Source organism: Podarcis muralis, chromosome 1 (assembly GCF_964188315.1).
Source record: "Podarcis muralis chromosome 1, rPodMur119.hap1.1, whole genome shotgun sequence".
In the NCBI taxonomy this organism is placed as follows: domain Eukaryota; kingdom Metazoa; phylum Chordata; class Lepidosauria; order Squamata; family Lacertidae; genus Podarcis; species Podarcis muralis.
In genome coordinates, this window is record NC_135655.1 from 22,644,359 (window position 1) to 22,661,145 (window position 16,787).

Consider the following 16,787-nt stretch of genomic DNA (forward strand, 5'->3'; position numbering starts at 1 on the left):
CAGTTAAGCTGAGGTGTGTACATTTCAGACAACCGCTGCACATGCGCAGACCAAAGCGTATGTGCGGATGACAACTTCATGAATGGGAGTCCAGGGGGTTGCAGGTGCAGGGACACCCAACACGTAATGTACATCAGGTGAAGACATCCTCTCTCTCTCTGGTGTGTACAGCAACATGCCAATGCAACTTGAAACACAACAAAGTGTAACAACCTCGCTGTGTTTTAAGTCGCTAATGTGGATACAGCCTGAATAACTTGCTCCTTTGGTATGGAAAGGGCTACTTGCAGGCTCCAAACTTATCAACCTAACTACTATGTGATGTGACCGCCTACCACTTATCTACCTGGGTCACACTGCACAGTTAAAGCACACTTACTCCATTTTTAGCAGTCATGGAGAGTCCTGGGAACTGCAGCTTCTTAAAGTTACTGGGAACTATAGATCCGTGAGGTCAGTGCTCCTAGCATACTACAGTTTCCAGGATTCTTTGGGGGAAACTATGCCTGTTAAAGAGTGCTTTGAATGTATGGTGTAGATGTGGCGGGTCAGTATCTGCTTGTCTCTTTTATCTTCAGCTCTGCTAGTGATAAAAGCGATGTTTTGGTTTTTCCCTCTTTCTCTGTAAACATTATGTATATACCAGTAAAACTGGGCTACGCTAAATATATTCATTTATAACACAGATCAAGGCATCACCAAACCAGAAGAAGATAGGTAACTTTTCAAAGTCACATATAATAATTATTTTTACTGCAATGCACTTTGTTGTCTCAACACCCAGGCACAAATAATAACTTATGCATTCACAAGGTATAAGTATCTACAGGAAAACCACTGTGGATGAGGACTTGAGCACTGTTTGCGTGATGGGAAAATTACCTTCCTGCCTGCTTAGGCACCGCCTTATGTTCTTGTGTCAGTTGTGTCTCTCAACAACTTTTGTGCTCATGAAAACCTTCTGACATGGCACAGCCTTCAGATCTGGCAAACCACTGCAGTTTTTGCACAGCAGAACTGAAATATACTTTTAAGCTCCCCATTTCTTACCTGGCTTTGTGCAGTTCATTTCTTCATGTGACTCATTATTTGATGCCATCAATCTTCTATTCCTCCATAACTCTGACAGGATATTTCTGTCGACAAGAGTTGATTCTTGTCCTGTATAAAAAGACAAACACAGTATTTGCACCGGCAAAAATAAAAATAAAAATGCTGTCCCTAGATATCAATACATTTAAATTTTCACTAGATCAGCCTTCCCCAATCTGGACTCCAACTCCCATCAGCTTTCAGACAGCATGGTCAATGTTCAGGGTAGATGGGAGATGTAGTCCAGCAACATCCACTGGCTGCGTTAAGATAAAGGTTCTCTGTGACTAAAGCAAAGCTTGGCATCTTCTGTTGGTAAACAACACATTATATAAGGGTTGATGCATACCGGAGAACAAGCTGTGCTAAGGGAAAAGAGCCATTTTGGTATAATGGTATGAGTACTGAACTCTGGCTGAGGAAATCTGTAATAATCCTGATTATAATGCAAGTCTGAAAAACCTAACATTATATATATATCTAATGTTCAAGTCAGGGGACATGAAACTGAGGCCAGCAATCCCACTAAAAGCAAGCCAAGCCACACAGAACAAGCATTAAGAGCTCTGCAAGACCAAATGAAAGGCGTACGTGGTCCATTCTCTTTTCACAGCATATTGCCTCTGAATCAGGTGAAACCATCAAGGCATGGATAGCCTTGTCCTCCATGAATGGTGGCCTGTGGAAGTTCTACACACCAAAACACATTTGAACGGAGAGAAAATGGATTTTCAGTTCCAACCAGGAAAGGCAGTTCAAACACAGGCCATTTTACACAATAAGCACTGTGTGGAAATTCCTTTTCAACAATTATTCGATCAGGAAAGAGAAGGGTTCCAAGAAGAGTTACCAATTGTTTGCAGACTGTAAAGTGGATATGCTTCATATACCAGATAAGATTTAAAGTTTATCATTCTTGAACTAAATGCACCATATAAGTTATTTAGATTGCAAACACACCGAGTTGTCCCAGCGTAGATTACCTGCAATAACCTTATCATGATCACTTAGTGCTCCAATCTTAGATAACTATGCAAATGTCTGACAGTGAATAAAAAAGAAGTTTGCGTTGCAAGTAATATCAGATTGAAAGAGAAAATAAATGAATTGAAAGAGAAAATTGACTTGGAAATATGCCCCTTGACAAATGGCACAACAGTGGTCTCGGAGCAGTTTTCTTGGCCTGCCACATGAATCTAGACTTTCCACTTTTCTTATAAATGTATACATTAGCAAGATCAGCAAGTTGCTTCCCAAGCTAAGGCAGTGTGTTAGCTTTCAAACTCACTCTCCCCTCATGGATCAGATGGGCTGGCTGATGTGGGTTTAAAGATGTATATGGCCCCTAACAGATTACCCTTAAGGGGAATGTGGCCCTCTACGGAAGAAAACACCCTCCTCTGTGGAATGCATCTATCCCTAAACTGGAGTGGAGGGAGAAATTCAAAAACTGTAGCAAAACTGACTGGGTGGGGAAGATGTAGTGGTGACAATTAAGACGCGTCTGCTGCATCAGGCCAGTGGCCCCTCTAGTCCAGCGGCCAACCAGCAAGTGGTACTCAAAAGGATTCAGTACAGTACTGCCTCCAACAGTGGGCGAAAAACATATTATCCATCACAGCTAGTAGCCACTGGTCGCCTAACCCTTAATGAATTTTTCCAACCCTCTTCCAAAGCCATCCAAATAGGTAGCCATCACTGTCTCCCGCAAGAAGCCAATTCTGTAGTTTAACTACGTACTGTGTGCAAAAGTACATTCTTCCAACACTGCACTACCCAAAAAGTCTCAGCTTCCCTCATTCAAACCATACCAGAAAAACCAAACTTAAAAACTTTGGTTTCCCCCCCTTTTTATAACAGCCTAGAAAAATGCATTTGCTATTAATACCATGACAGCTCCATCAAACCACCTCTTCCACTGTTAAAATATTACATCTGCCTTCATTCTCCCTTTCTTCAGCAACAATATGGGCTTGGTCCTTGGGTACTAGATATGTTTTTGTATCATCATCCTTCTGGGGGCTTGCAGATTCTCAGGGGGCAAAGGTTTATTACATTACGACTGGTACAGAAGGAAGATTCACAATTAAACGTAGCATTCAAGTGACCTTCTTTCCGATAAGGAAACTGTGGACCCAATAAAATATGAAATGCTCCAACAGACCATAGAGTTAAAGGCTCTAAACCAGCACTCTCCCTGTGTTTGCATGAGGTTGCCCTTTATAGATATTCAGAAGTTTTTGCTAGTGCAGAATTTGCAGGTTTGCTTTCTTCCTGAAAGGGAGGGGGAGGAATACAAACATCTGTGCTCCCTCCCTCTAATACTCTCTTTAAAAAAACAAAAAACCCCAACAACCTATAGTTTATTCAAGTTCTCATATTATTACAATAGAACAGAATGCTCCTTCCACTCCTCCTCCTTCATTAAAGTATTTTCATGCATGGTATTCAGTTGCTTAGAGCCCAACCCGCCAACTAGACTGGGACAAAAACAAAGCCACTGTGAAACAAGAAGGAGCTATCGCCTTGCTTCAGGTATCTTAACATTTGCACAAGTACACTTTTTTTTAAAAGGAGGGGAGTGAAATACCCAAAAAAACCCAAGCCCAATGTGGACAGAGCATGCTCAGTGTTCAGTAGAAGCCACAGAATGTTAAGAGTTAGCTGGAAGCCAACAGAAAACTCTTGACTGGCCAACTTGAGCCTCTCCCAGTTTATATATTCTGGAAGAAAGCATGGTTGGTTGCTGGAAAACTGAACAGGAGCCCTCCTGTAAGGGACCAAAGGCAAAATGCAACATTTTGTTTGCAGGTTCCACTTTATTTATTTATTAAAAAATTATATACTGCTTAATTGTAAGTAAAACCGCTAGTGACTCATTATCATTCTAGATTAACTGAAGACTGATTCTAACTTCTTTCCATTGTTTTGACCCTGCCTACTTAGAAGCAAGTCAAATCACAGATTTGCAGAGTTGGAAGGAACCACGAGGCTCATTCTGCAATGCTTTCTTTCACTCAACGTGAATCTTTCACTCAACATGAATCTTTCACTCAACGTGAGGCTCAAACCCACGACCCTGGGATTAAGAGTCTCACATTTTACCCAACTGAGCTACTCCCAGGTAAATGGGGTTAGGAGTGCAGCTTTAGGCATTTAACCAACCTCCTCCTTGTCCCATCAGAAAATGTCTAAAGCCACTCAACAGTGCCCTCTTAACAAAACCATATGTACTCCAAAGTAGAACAGCAAGAGAATGCGTAGGGAACTCCATAGTTATTGCCACGAGAAGTTGTGTACCTTGCTACTGAAATTACCTTTGTCTGGAGACTAACAAAAGCCAAACAATTTCTGGAATTATTTACTGTCCACACTTAAAGTTTAGGGGCATGGCCAGATGGGGTTTTAGCAAAGTGTTTTGATCAAATAGCTACAAAAACTCGATACTTATCCTACTGATACCTGTCTCTGCCTTGTTTTCCTAGGGATGGCATAGTGCAGGGTTACTTATATATGAACTACTAAGAATACATTGCATTCAAATAGCATGTTTTGGTGTCCAAAATGCTTTATGCACATATCTCAGTAAGCCTTGCAACAACCCTGTAAGGTAGATCAGTGTTATCACATACACACATCCATATTAATAATAATAATAGTCTTGAAAGAATAATGGAAGGACCGAAAGCAAGGGACCATAGGTCAACAAGTAGAGCACCTATTCTGCAAGCAGTCCCCAAGTTCAGTCCCTGGCATCTCCAGATAAGAGGATCAGATGGCAATGTGACATGAAAAACCTTTGCCTGGTGCCCTGGGGGAGCCACTACTCATCAATGTAGGCAATACTGCACCACAATGACAAACAAGTCCTTATTTTGTCAGGCAGCTTTCTAAGTATCCTGAGCGTTTGTGGCAGAGGTAAAATTTGAACCCATAGCTGTCTCCTTTAGGCAACAAGGCAGAGCAGATTTCAGGGAACTAAAGCTGGCAAAAGGGAGGCATGGATCTGCAGAGAAGAGGTCTGAGAAAACTGGACAAAACCTTCAGAGAAGGACATCTTTATGTTACCCTTAATCCTAATCCTTAATTCACTGTGCATGTTGCCTTTCAGTTACGCTACTGAGAACTGAAAGGTGATTTTTTAAAAAGCAGAATTTGGTATGTGGCTTCGCTTGCTTGAACGTAAGAGGAGCCCTGATGGATCAGGCCAAAGGCGCCTCTATTCCAACTCTCTGTTCACAAAGCAGGCAAACAGATGCCTATGGGAAGCCTGCAACAGGAGATGCGTGCAACAGTGCTCTTCTACCTTGTGATTCCCAGCAACTGGTATTCACAGGCATGTTGCCTCCAACCACTGTAGGAACAACATAGCCGTCATTCTGCATCCTCCATAATGTGTGGGGTCACTTGCATGTGCCACCTGCCAGAGGGCTGTTGGGTTTGCCTTCTGTTTGAGCGCCCTCTGCCCTTTGCTTGTTAAGGTGACCTATTAATGATCTATGGCCCGGGAGAGAACCCAAAATCCAGAAGTTGCCTTTTCGTTTGATTCGGGGACTTTCTGGTTTACAGCTCACCCTGATATAGCACAATCCTATGCATGTTCACTTGAAATTAAGTCCTATTAACTTCAGTTACTCCAGCTAAGAGTGTATATGATGCCCCATCCTTGGCCGCGAAGCTGTGCCAGCTTTTAACAGGGGAAGCCACAGAAGGAATATTTATCTTTCCCAATGGCCACGCACGTCTACTTCCTGGTGTGGCTTTTGATGCTCTACTTCCCCAGCACCTGCTGTTAGCATCAGGATAAGTAGCACAGCCGCGGCTAAGCTAAGGAGGCCTGCCAACACATGGCCTCACAGGTCATTCCTTTAATAACTACCTGGGCCCTGGCAGACTAATGTTTGGAACAGCCTGCTTTTCTGGCAACAAAGGGAGGAGCCACCGCACCTGCCAAACTGCCTCTCTCATTAAAGGAACAGGAGTCCCATTGGTGGGGGAAGGGGAGGGAGTAGCGCTACAGCAAAGGTGGTGAGATGTCCATTTATTTAAGAGGCTATTGTATTTCTGTAGTTCGGAAACACCTGCTTTCTGATTTGACCCTGCTTTGTCAAACTCTACAGAACAGAGAGCAAAATTCCTTGGTTCCTTCCCCCACCTCCACTCCATCCCCATGTTGATCTGGCAACCCTTGTTCTAATCTGCCCATTTTGGAATTACTGCTCTAAGCCTACAGCAAGCAGCACAGCAGGCAAACAGAAAATATTTCAGCGGGTTTTTTTTGCATCAACTCAGCTTGCAAGGCAGGAATGAAGCACATTAGATCGGCAGCAGCATTTTCCAGCAAAATCTCTCTTTCTCTGCTGAAAGTTGTCAGTTGGGGCTGTAGCTTTTATGCAACGTATAATAAATGGGACACAAAGTCATCAGGTTACTTTTGCTGAGACGTTGTGCACTGCTATATGGGATCTCTTCCTCATCAGGTTTGTTCTGTTCTTCCTACATTTCCGAACTAATACTTAGCCACAGTCATTCGCACATTATATTTAGTAGTCATAAAAAAAATCACTCCTAAAATGGGATCCCACGTCCCAGGGAAATATAATGTTCTGTTTCAGAAATGTTCCATCTACTCATCATCTCCAGATCTGACTCTGGAATTCACAGGTATGGAATCAGTTTGAATGCACAAGTCACAGGACTGTTGCAAAACTGAGTGTACATGAGTTTATACGAATATGCTGTTGTTGTTTTTCCTAGATGGAAGTTCGTTCCTCTATGAAAAAAATGTACACAAATCTGCCTTGTATTGCTGGTCGCCAATCCTTAACCATTTCCTCAAATATTGAGGAGCAATCTCACCCTTATGAACCTATAAGCATGAAGCATTATCCCATGGGTGGCAAAGGATGCAATCCTAAACACACTTGCTCAGGAGTAAATCTCATCGAATCTTCTGAGTAAGCATAGCATAGGATTTCACCGCAAGCAGGACCTAAGAACTGCCTGACACTTCACTATTCCTACTGGCAGAAGATTCAGGACAAAAGTCGGGGGGGGGGGGAGCACTACTTCACACAATAATCTAATTCACTTGTGGTACTCATTGCCACAAGATGTACTAGTGACATCCATTAGCTTCAACGGCTTTAGAGCAGGGGGAGAAGGCAAATTCACTGAAGATAACGCTGAGAATGACCCTGTACAGAACCACCAGCTTCCAGAGGCACTTTTGCTTTTGACTATTACCAGTTGCCTCCACATCTCACTTGCGGGCTTCCCAGGTGAATCCAGCTTGTTGCTCCTGTAGGAAACATGGCCCTTTGCTTTGATCCCACTGCATACACACCGTACATTGAAAGCCCCTAAGAATCCCAGGAAGTGTGGTGGTTTGAAGGTCGACCTACAATTCCCAGGACTCTTGGGAAATGTCTGGGGGTACACAGGATCGCCCAGGTGTGCATGCATGCCTGGTGCCCTAACATCTGTTGCACTGGCGGGGAAAGCATCCAGGCCAGATTTGGGGAGGGGGAGATAAAGGACACAGGCAGCTGCTACCTTATGTTTCTGCCAGCTAAGCCTCTAGCCACCCACCCACCAGGGGTACCAACTTGAATAAAATACGGGGGGGTGGGAGGTAAACCCCTCCCCACATAATTGATCACATGATGTGATGCATGGACACAATTTGAATGGCAATGCCCATCAACTTTGGGGTGCCTGCCCCTCTCAAATATTTCATTGGGGGAAAGGAAGGGACCCCGGCCCCTAGGAGTTGGTTCCGATGCACCCACCCACCCACCCTTCCCAACCCATCCCCTCTGGCCAGCCACCTACCTAGCTTAGACAGCAGGGTGGACATGCCCCAGACGAAGAATAGGATCGCGCAGATGAAGCCGACCTGCTGCAGGAGCATCTCCCGCCTCTTGCGAACTTTCCTCAGCTTGAAGAGGGGCGCCTTCGGCGGGCCGCTCGGCTGCACTTCCAGCCCCATGGCGACCCCGGGGCTCGCTGCACAGGGTCGGGAGGTCCTGCGGGTCAAGAGGAGGCAGCCTCCTTCTCCCCCCACCCCTCCGCGCCTTCGCGAGCGGGGCTCACTTGCGGGGGGTCCCCGCGGAGGGCTCCATCCCCACGGCCAAGAGCCGGGTGCGCATCAACAGGGAGTCACAGGACGGGGGGCGGGAGGGGGGAGGGGGGAGGGGGCCGGTGCTCAGCAAGGCAAAGCCTCCTCGGCAGCAGCAGGTGGGGAGTTCGGGGTGGCTTCGCGAGCTCTGCTCAGGCTCAGGAGCCCGTCGTCGCCCCACGGCAGACCTGGCGCCAGAGGCAAAAAAAAAAAAAAAAAAAAAAAAAAAAAGAAAAAAAGATCCAGGCAAGAAATCACCGCCGGCGATGGAGAAGCAGTTGCAGTTGCAGCAGCAGCAGCATCCAGCAGCTTCCCTCCACAGCGGTGGCGGGGCGGAGGTGGGAGCCGAAAGTGCCCTTGAAAAACCCCAGGCAAGCGCCGCTTCAGGACAGAGAGCGATCAGGACCGCAGCAGCGCAGCTCCGCGCAGCATCCCGCTGGAAAGTTTGAGAGCCCCCTTCCTTCCCTCGTCAGCGGCTTGCGAAGCATCAGCGGCGGCGGCGGCAGCGGCGACTCTCCTCCGCCTCCTCCTCATAAGGCTCCACATCCCTCTGGCGGCTCGGAGTTATTGGGCTCCCGGGCGCACCAGCCACGCGCTCTCCTCCCCCTGCCCTTTTCTGCGGGCGAGGAGCCACCAGCAAGGGGCAAGTTCCTGGGCTGGCCGGGTGGCTTGCAACGCCTCCTGGTCCTCCTCCTTATCCCGCTCGCGGGCAACTTTCTCTCCCTCAGAAGCACCTTAGCGCTTCCCTCAACGCGCGCAAAGCCACCCCCCCCACACACATACACTCACTCGCCCGCGCAACCAACGCGCATGCGCCTCCTCTCCGGGCACCACAGGGTCCCCTCTGCGCCTCGCGCTGACGGTCACCTGCAGAACTGTTTGTGCGTTTTCCCGCGCTCGGTTCTTCGCGGTGGGCGGGGGGAGAGAAGGAGGAGCAGGAGGGGATTAACTGACCAAATTAATCTTTTCCCCTAAATGGTGCAGGAATTATCTCTTCTCTATTTAGCGCTTGGCAAGTGCTGTGGCTTCGGGGATGAAGCGTGCAAGAGCATGTGCTTGCGCCGCTGAGCCCAGCCCTGTCACACTCAAGATCACACCCAAGTTGCTCCCCCCCCCCCGCCTTTCCCCTTCCCTCAAGGTGGAATGAATTCCCTCAGCGATGAAGCCATGGGCGTAGCCAAGGGGGGCGGGGAGCAGCTGCCCCCTCAGATCAAGTAAAACAATAGAAATACTTCACTAACTGACCAGTCAAGACGATTCTGCCCACTGACAAAAGTCCTCACCCCGCTAACAAAAATCCTGGCTATGCCCATGGATGAATCCCGCCTTTTCGAAAGGACGAAATAATGGAAAGGTTGAGGTGGACTGGGGACTGTGCGAAGCTGCTGGTTTGGGTGAAAATGTTTATTTCAGACATTTAAACATAATTTGAAGAAGAAATCAGAAACATTGGCTCCTGTGGGCTCTTTCAAACAGTGCCTTTCGTTGAACGCAAAAGTTGGGTCTCTGCATACCTCCAACATTTCTCCATTAAAAAATAAAGTTTACTCCAAGTAGACCTGTGGAAATGAATGGGCCTTACCCTTACTTCATCATGTTCATTTCAGTGGGTTTGCTTTGAGTAAAAGGCAGCTGAATACTACCCTGGGGCATCTGCAGTATGGTTCCTCATAAGGTTTGCTTAATCACTGCAAAAAAAAATTAAAAGGCTACAAAATTCCAGTGATACCTCTGGTTACAGACACTTCAGGCTGCATACACTTCAGGTTACAGACTCCACTAACCCAGAAATAGTGCTTCAGGTTAAGAACTTTACTTCAGGATGAGAACAGAAATTGCGCAGCGGGAGGCCCCATTAGCTAAAGTGGTACCCCAGGTTAAGAACAGTTTCAGGTTAAGAACGGACCTCCAGAACGAATTAAGTTCTTAACCCAAGGTACCACTGTAATGCAAACTATATGTTTGTATTTCAGCCTCAGTCCATTAATGTTATACTTAGGTAAAGGTAAAGAGACCCCTGACCATTAGGTCCAGTTGCGGACGACTCTGGGGTTGCGGCGTTCATCTCGCTTTATTGGCCGAGGGAGCTGTTGCAGCTTCCGGGTCATGTGGCCAGCATGACTAAGCCACTTCTGGCGAACCAGAGCAGCGCACGGAAATGCCGCTTACCTTCCTGCCAGAGCGGTACCTATTTATCTACTTGCACTTTGACGTGCTTTCAAACTGCTAGGTTGGCAGGAGCAGGGACCGAGCAACGGGAGCTCACCCCATTGCGGGGATTCGAACCACCAACGAAAAAGAGGTGCCAGAACTCATCATAAATGCCTCCCTCTTTCTCTAAGAATGGCAATGGCACCTACACAAGAGGTGCCGGAAATGAGGTCTGTTGAGTTCCCCCCTGAAAAAAAGTCATGGATCTACTTTTGCATAGAAATACATCTCACCATGGGGACGCAGGTGGCGCTGTGGGCTAAACCACCGAGCCTTGGACTTGCCGAACAGAAGGTCGGCGGTTCGATTCCCCACAACGGAGTGAGCTCCCATTGCTTGGTCCCTGCTCCTGCCAACCTAGCAGTTCAAAAGCACGTCAAAGTGCAAGTAGATAAATAGGTACCGCTCCGGCGGGAAGGTAAATGGCGTTTCCGTGCACTGCTCTGGTTCGCCAGAAGCGGCTTAGTCATGCTGGCCACATGAGCCGGAAGCTGTACGCCGGCTCCCTCGGCCATTAAAGCAAGATGAGCACCACAACCCCAGAGTCGTCTGCGACTGGACCTAATGGTCAGGGGTCCCTTTACCCTTTACTTTTACATCTCACCATAGTGGGTATCTAACACAGTCTGCTGTCTAAGTGCTGTTGATGGGCAACTTCACAGCCACTGCTCTCCCTTCTTATGGTAATTTATCTTTAAAATGGGCCAGACAGCTGCTCAAATAGATGACTGTCCTCTAAAAACTAGAACATAGTCACCTTATTCATAAATTGCCTGATTTCCCTCCGATTGAACCCTAACACGACTCTATTCCAGAGACAATCATGATAGGAGGAGGAGGACAAATCCAAAGCCAGGTCATAAAAGTGACATCTGGCAACTTCACCAAATCCTTCAAAGCTCCAGCTGTATCTGTTTAATAGCACTTGTTTCTGAACTGTGTGTACTGACTGATTGTGTGTGTTCAAGCTGTACCTCGTTCTTAGACTCACCTGCCAAGTACACTCATTTGCCTGGCACAGCACTGCTCCCTCTTTTTCTTGGAAACTGGAATTGGCAGCTTTGCTTGTATGAACTGTTTTAAATTATGGATAGCTTAATATTTTAAAATCCTATAATTACTGGCCACCGTAAATATGGCAGGAAGCAGGATCTGAGTGCTGAAATTAACAAATTCAAGGAGTGATCTATCATGTGTTCGTATAGTAAACGTAAGACTTCTGAGCGTGAAAGTCGGCTTTCTACATTGTAGAGGTTCATGGTGATTAATATTATTTCCATCCCTTGTCATTTCAGGTAACTTTGCTCCACAAAAAATGCCTCATACAAAGCTTGCTAGCATACTATTATCAGGGGTCAGCAAACTTTTTCAGCAGGGGGCCAGTCCACTGTCCCTCAGACCTTGTGGGGGGCCAGAATATATTTTGGGGGGGAAAATGAACGAATTCCTATGCCCCACAAATAACCCAGAGATGCATTTTAAATAAAAGCACACATTCTACTCATGTAAAAACACCAGGCAGGCCCCACAACCCAGAGATGCATTTTAAATAAAAGCACACGTTCTACTCATGTAAAAACATGTTGATTCCTAGACCGTCTGCGGGCCGGATCCGGCACCCAGGCCTTAGTATACCTACCCTTCCTATTATGATCCCCTTGTTCAATTAACTTAAAACAAGGCATGTTTTCTTCTCTCAAATGTTAGCCCCCCCCCTTTCTACCTAAAGATACCTTCTTTCTAAAGGTACTTCCAGAGCAAGCTCCTTTTTTATTGTTTTGCGTGCAACAACAGTTGGGAGATATTTCTTTCCTTTTTTCTTTTTTTTACAATCCCTGTGCAGGTGTCTGGAAACAAAAGGAACAAAAATAAATACAATTTTGTGGGAGCTGTGGTTTTTTTTGTTTTTTTGTTTTTTTTTTTTTTTGTAAAAGAGAGAGAACTTTCTAATCTACTAAAAAGTTCTAGGTATATGCTATATGTGGAGAACATAGAGAAACATACTTAACAAGTTTGCATGATTTTCACAGAAGTTCCAGATTTAAATCTAATTTCCAAGACTGTGATTCTGTTCCTTTGTTCCTTCTCAGTCCTGGAAAGTCCTTGATTTTGCCTCAATTCTCCCTTCAACAGCACTACAAATTATTGTGATGACAACCAATTCAATTTTTGGCTCTTTTGGCTTGGATGATGATGATGATACCACCCTTTATTTGAAGATCACAGGGTGGTTTACATTTGCCACCTTTTGTTGCTGATAGCCAGCATCTGTCAAGGTCCTTAATTTGCTCCTTCAACATTTAAAACTCTAGGTAAACTCAAAAGTATACACTCTTGTCAGGGACAAAACCATGCCCAGTATTTACTTCTTTGAAGTATTTCACCCAGCTCTTCAGCTGAAAAATCTCCCAGAGCTTACAAGATTCAACAATAGGACAACAGGTTGTTTTATTTCAATTACTTTGTTCCTCTCTTTTCTTCCACGGGAATCAAAAGAACAATAATGGAACCCTGAATTACTGAATCAAGGAGTTAGCAAAGAGTGCATTATATACTGATGTGTTTGGTGCTAAATTTGAACTTCTATTTTTAAAAAATGCAGTAATGCCCATGGCTCTGTTTTTAAAATGTGCACATTTTCAATCAAACTCACAATTCTGAAGCTGCAATGAGTTTGTGTGTGCAGACCCAGTCCCAACACAGAATTGCATGAGAAGTTCCCATATGAACGAGAGCTTCATGTTTGCATTAAAGTCCCTTTGTCCATAAGGAAACTGTATGGGGATATGAATTTTTAATCTGGATTTGTAAATGTAAATGTGAAACCTGCATTGTTGCACACACACACGATCTTAGCCCAAAGGCTGAGAAGTGATACCTGGGTTATTTATTTCGTCACCAAATGAAACAATTTGGCTCCCAAACATTATCTACAAACTATTACAGGTTTTTTAAAAATGTTAACATGAGAGGGTGTTTCAGCCAAAGCTCAGTTGAGCAGGAACATCAACTGCAAGGCAGGGGAATTGCCAGCTTTCCTCTTGCGCAACCTGCTCTTCGGGCTTCGGGTTCTTGCCATGCTGCTTCGTCATCATGCCAGTCTCCCCATGGGGTGCAGAATTTGAATGGAGCCATGCCTTGCTGTGTGGCTTTTGTTTTTGAGGGATGCAGAAGCAGGAGAACAAGGCAGTAGTTTCCATCTGGCACATACTGTCTCTGCAGTGTGACTAAAGCTGCTGACATCACGAAGCACAATTCCCCACCCTCCTTGCAATTTGCTGGCAGTCACCTGTGGGAGAAACTAAGGGGATGGGAGGGAATCAGAATGGGAGGACTCCGAAACAGCTCTCAGAGTGAGTAGCGTTGGTTTGTCATAGTTGAAGTGCTGTAACTATAATGCCGCAAATTACCTATTTCAGTTGACCCTGTTTTCAAAATAGGTTGTGGCCTGGGACTGGATCCAGACTTAGCCATGGTTGGAGTAGACCCACTGAAAACAATGGAACAAGTTGGTTATGCTATTTACTAATATCCCCAAATATTTGCAGAGCATGTGTGGTTATATTCTGTTTCAGTTTTTCAACTGTTCTTTATCCTGTAGGAACCAAAGCACATGCGCGCGCGCACACACACACACACACACACTTCATTAAAACCACTAGCATTCAATTCACAAAGACTTCTCTTAAGAAGAGGATGATTTGCCAGATTCTGAGACTGGGAGGGGCATGCCAGGTAATTCAGAGTTTGAATCAGACTATGTAAAGGAATAGAATCATAGAGTTGGAAGGTACCCCAAGGGTCATCTAGTCCAACCCCCTGCAATGCAGGAATCTCAGCTAAAGCACCCATGGCAGATGGCCATCCACCCTCTGCTTAAAAACCTCCAAAGGAGGGAGTCTGTGGGAGTCTGTTCCACTGCCAAACAGCTTTTACTGTCAGAATTTCCCCCCAAAATGTTTAGTCAGAATCACCTTTCTTATAACTTGAAGCTATTGGTTTGAGTCCTACCCTCCAGAGCAGGAGAAAAACAAGCATGCTCCCTCTTCCACGTGACAGCTCTTAAGATACCTGAAGATGGCTAGCATATCTCCTCTCAGTCTCCTCTTTTCCAGGCTAAACATACCCAGTTCCTTCAACTGTTCCTCATAAGGCTTGGTTTCCAGACCCTTGATCATCCTGGTCTCCCTCCTGTGCACACATTCCAACTTGTCGACATCCTTCTTAAATTGTGATGCCCAGAACTGGACACAGTATTCCAGTATTCTGGTAGGCATTCAAAATGAATGAAAAATTAAAATGACTGGGACCCATTTGGTTCAACTTTAATTCATTCTAAAATGAATGCATTGTACAACACTTTGGAATGTTTTTAATTATCCTGGAGTGCCCATTCCTCATTCAGCAGCAAGGAAGACTTGTGACATGGATAACAATGCTGGATTTAGAGCAGCGTGGGAGGTTATCCAACACAGGGCACTGAGCCAAGGGGATGCAAAATTTCACCCACTACCTTTTCAGTGTAGCAGGAATAATTCCTTTTCTCAAAGCAATACTGATAATTTCTGAGTAATCCTGGTCCTAGCAGATTCTGATAGTCAGTATGGGCAAAGAGTCCAGTACACAGGTGGTAGTCCTCAAAGCCTCAAGCATCTTTTCCACATCCTTTAAGTAGCACTAACTGAAAGGTATCCAAAATTATCTACACTAGACAGGCTCCTGGCTGCATCCATCACTGATTCTGCAAACAATATGCATAGCTGTCAACGTTTTCCCTTTTTTAAGGGAAATTCCCTTACTCTGAATACGATTCCTTGCAAGAAAAGGGAAAAGTTGACAGCTATGACAATATGGCATTACATATGCCAGTGGATTTATCTGCAAAAGCTGACGTTTCTATCCAAAGAACTTTATGCTCTTCCTCAGCACCAGTTATTGGAAATTTGCTAGCTAATTAACTAGCTCAAAAGTTAAAGAATTGGCCAGCTTTTAACTTTAACTAGTTAGATTTTCCGGTCATCAACTTTCCATTTTTGCTAGATAAAAAAGAGTTAACTTTAACTTTCTTTGAAGTGCAAGTAAAAAGTTTTAAAAAATGAAATTCAGCTTTCCCAGAATTTCCCCACACACAGACACTCGCTAGGATTCTCTATGGAATAACAATATTTCTTTATTGAAACTCTAGGATCTGTGCTGGCTCCAGATTTCTGGGAGTTCTTCTTGCACACTGGGAATCAGAGGGCCTCCCTTTTCTCCTCAAGCCGCAACCTCTTGGCCCCATCCAACAATGCAAGTTGGTTGTTTTTTTGCAGTAATTTCTGCTCTGCTTACATCTGAGAGGCATTAATTTATAGAGCCTCCACCTGCATCTGTGATGTGCTTCTGCTTGTATATAGCTTCCCAAATATAGCTTCCATTTGTACCAATAGGACACACACACATAACAGCACATTTGATCATGTGCTGTTACCGAGAAATTCCTTATGACTGACTGTATGGATCACAATGAGAATAGGGAATAGCTGAACAGCTTTCTAACAAAGTTCACTAACACCATCCTGTTCATACGAGAAGATGAGCAATGTGTTTTAGTGCACAAGCTAATAAATTAACTGAGCTACAATCCGACAACGATGTGTGTAAGCCTCCCGCAAATCACTCCTAACTCCTGTAGTTACTCCTCTCTTCAAGTGCCAATGTTTGACCCTGTTCAAACATTTGTCCAGCCATAAAACTGTCAATACTGAGGTGTAGAGGCAAATCGAGTAACATTTCTATAAAGCCAGTGTACAACGTTCATAGAAACATTTACAAATCCAGATTAAAAATTCATATCTCCTAACAGTTTCCTTATGGACAAAGTTCATTTTGTGAAGCAAAGGGTTTCGTCATATGGCTGCATTAATCATAATCAGATCAATAATCAGCTGCTGCACACTGGGTCAACATCTTCATCCACCTATGTACTACAACCCCAAGGTCTCATTCCTGGTCAGTTACCACCAGTTCATACCCTATGAGTGTATATGTGAAATTAAGATTTTATGCCAAGATGTGTATCATGTCACCCTTATTTACATTGAACTGCATTTGCCATTTTACTGCTCATTCACTCAGTTTGGAGCAGTGCCAGATTAACACGGAGGCCCCTAGGCAGTCAAAATCTTGGGGGGGGGGCACCCTCACAAATTATCTCCTAATACATTTTTGAAAACTTTGTATCTGGAGGTTTCTCGTGCGCATGCTCTAGTGGGAAAACATTGAACTAAGAAAGCTTGATTGTAATTTTCTTTCGGGATCAAATCAATATTATTTTGATCTGTTGTCGTGGGGTCCCTAAAAGGCATGGGGCCTGTAGCCCAGT

The 16,787-nt window shown here is 44.9% G+C and overlaps 2 protein-coding genes across 3 annotated transcripts in view; one reads left to right on the forward strand and one right to left on the reverse strand.

Moving 5' to 3' along the window:
• SLC24A4 (solute carrier family 24 member 4) overlaps positions 1 to 8,430 on the reverse strand; it is a 103,887-nt gene extending 95,457 nt beyond the window's left edge. For both annotated transcript variants that reach the window (XM_028717339.2, XM_028717330.2), the window contains exons 1-2: positions 7,927 to 8,430; positions 1,051 to 1,161 (exon numbers count right to left, since the gene is read on the reverse strand). In XM_028717339.2, coding sequence (XP_028573172.1) covers positions 1,051 to 1,161; positions 7,927 to 8,083 — 268 coding nt within the window. In that variant the 5' untranslated portion in view covers positions 8,084 to 8,430. The remainder of the gene's footprint in view (positions 1 to 1,050; positions 1,162 to 7,926) is intronic.
• Positions 1 to 15,904, forward strand: part of LGMN (legumain) — a 248,047-nt gene extending 232,143 nt beyond the window's left edge. Inside the window, exon 15 of the mRNA XM_077924609.1 lies at positions 15,894 to 15,904. The gene's annotated coding sequence lies outside the window, so the exon portion shown is untranslated. The remainder of the gene's footprint in view (positions 1 to 15,893) is intronic.
• Positions 15,905 to 16,787: the final 883 nt, after the last annotated feature.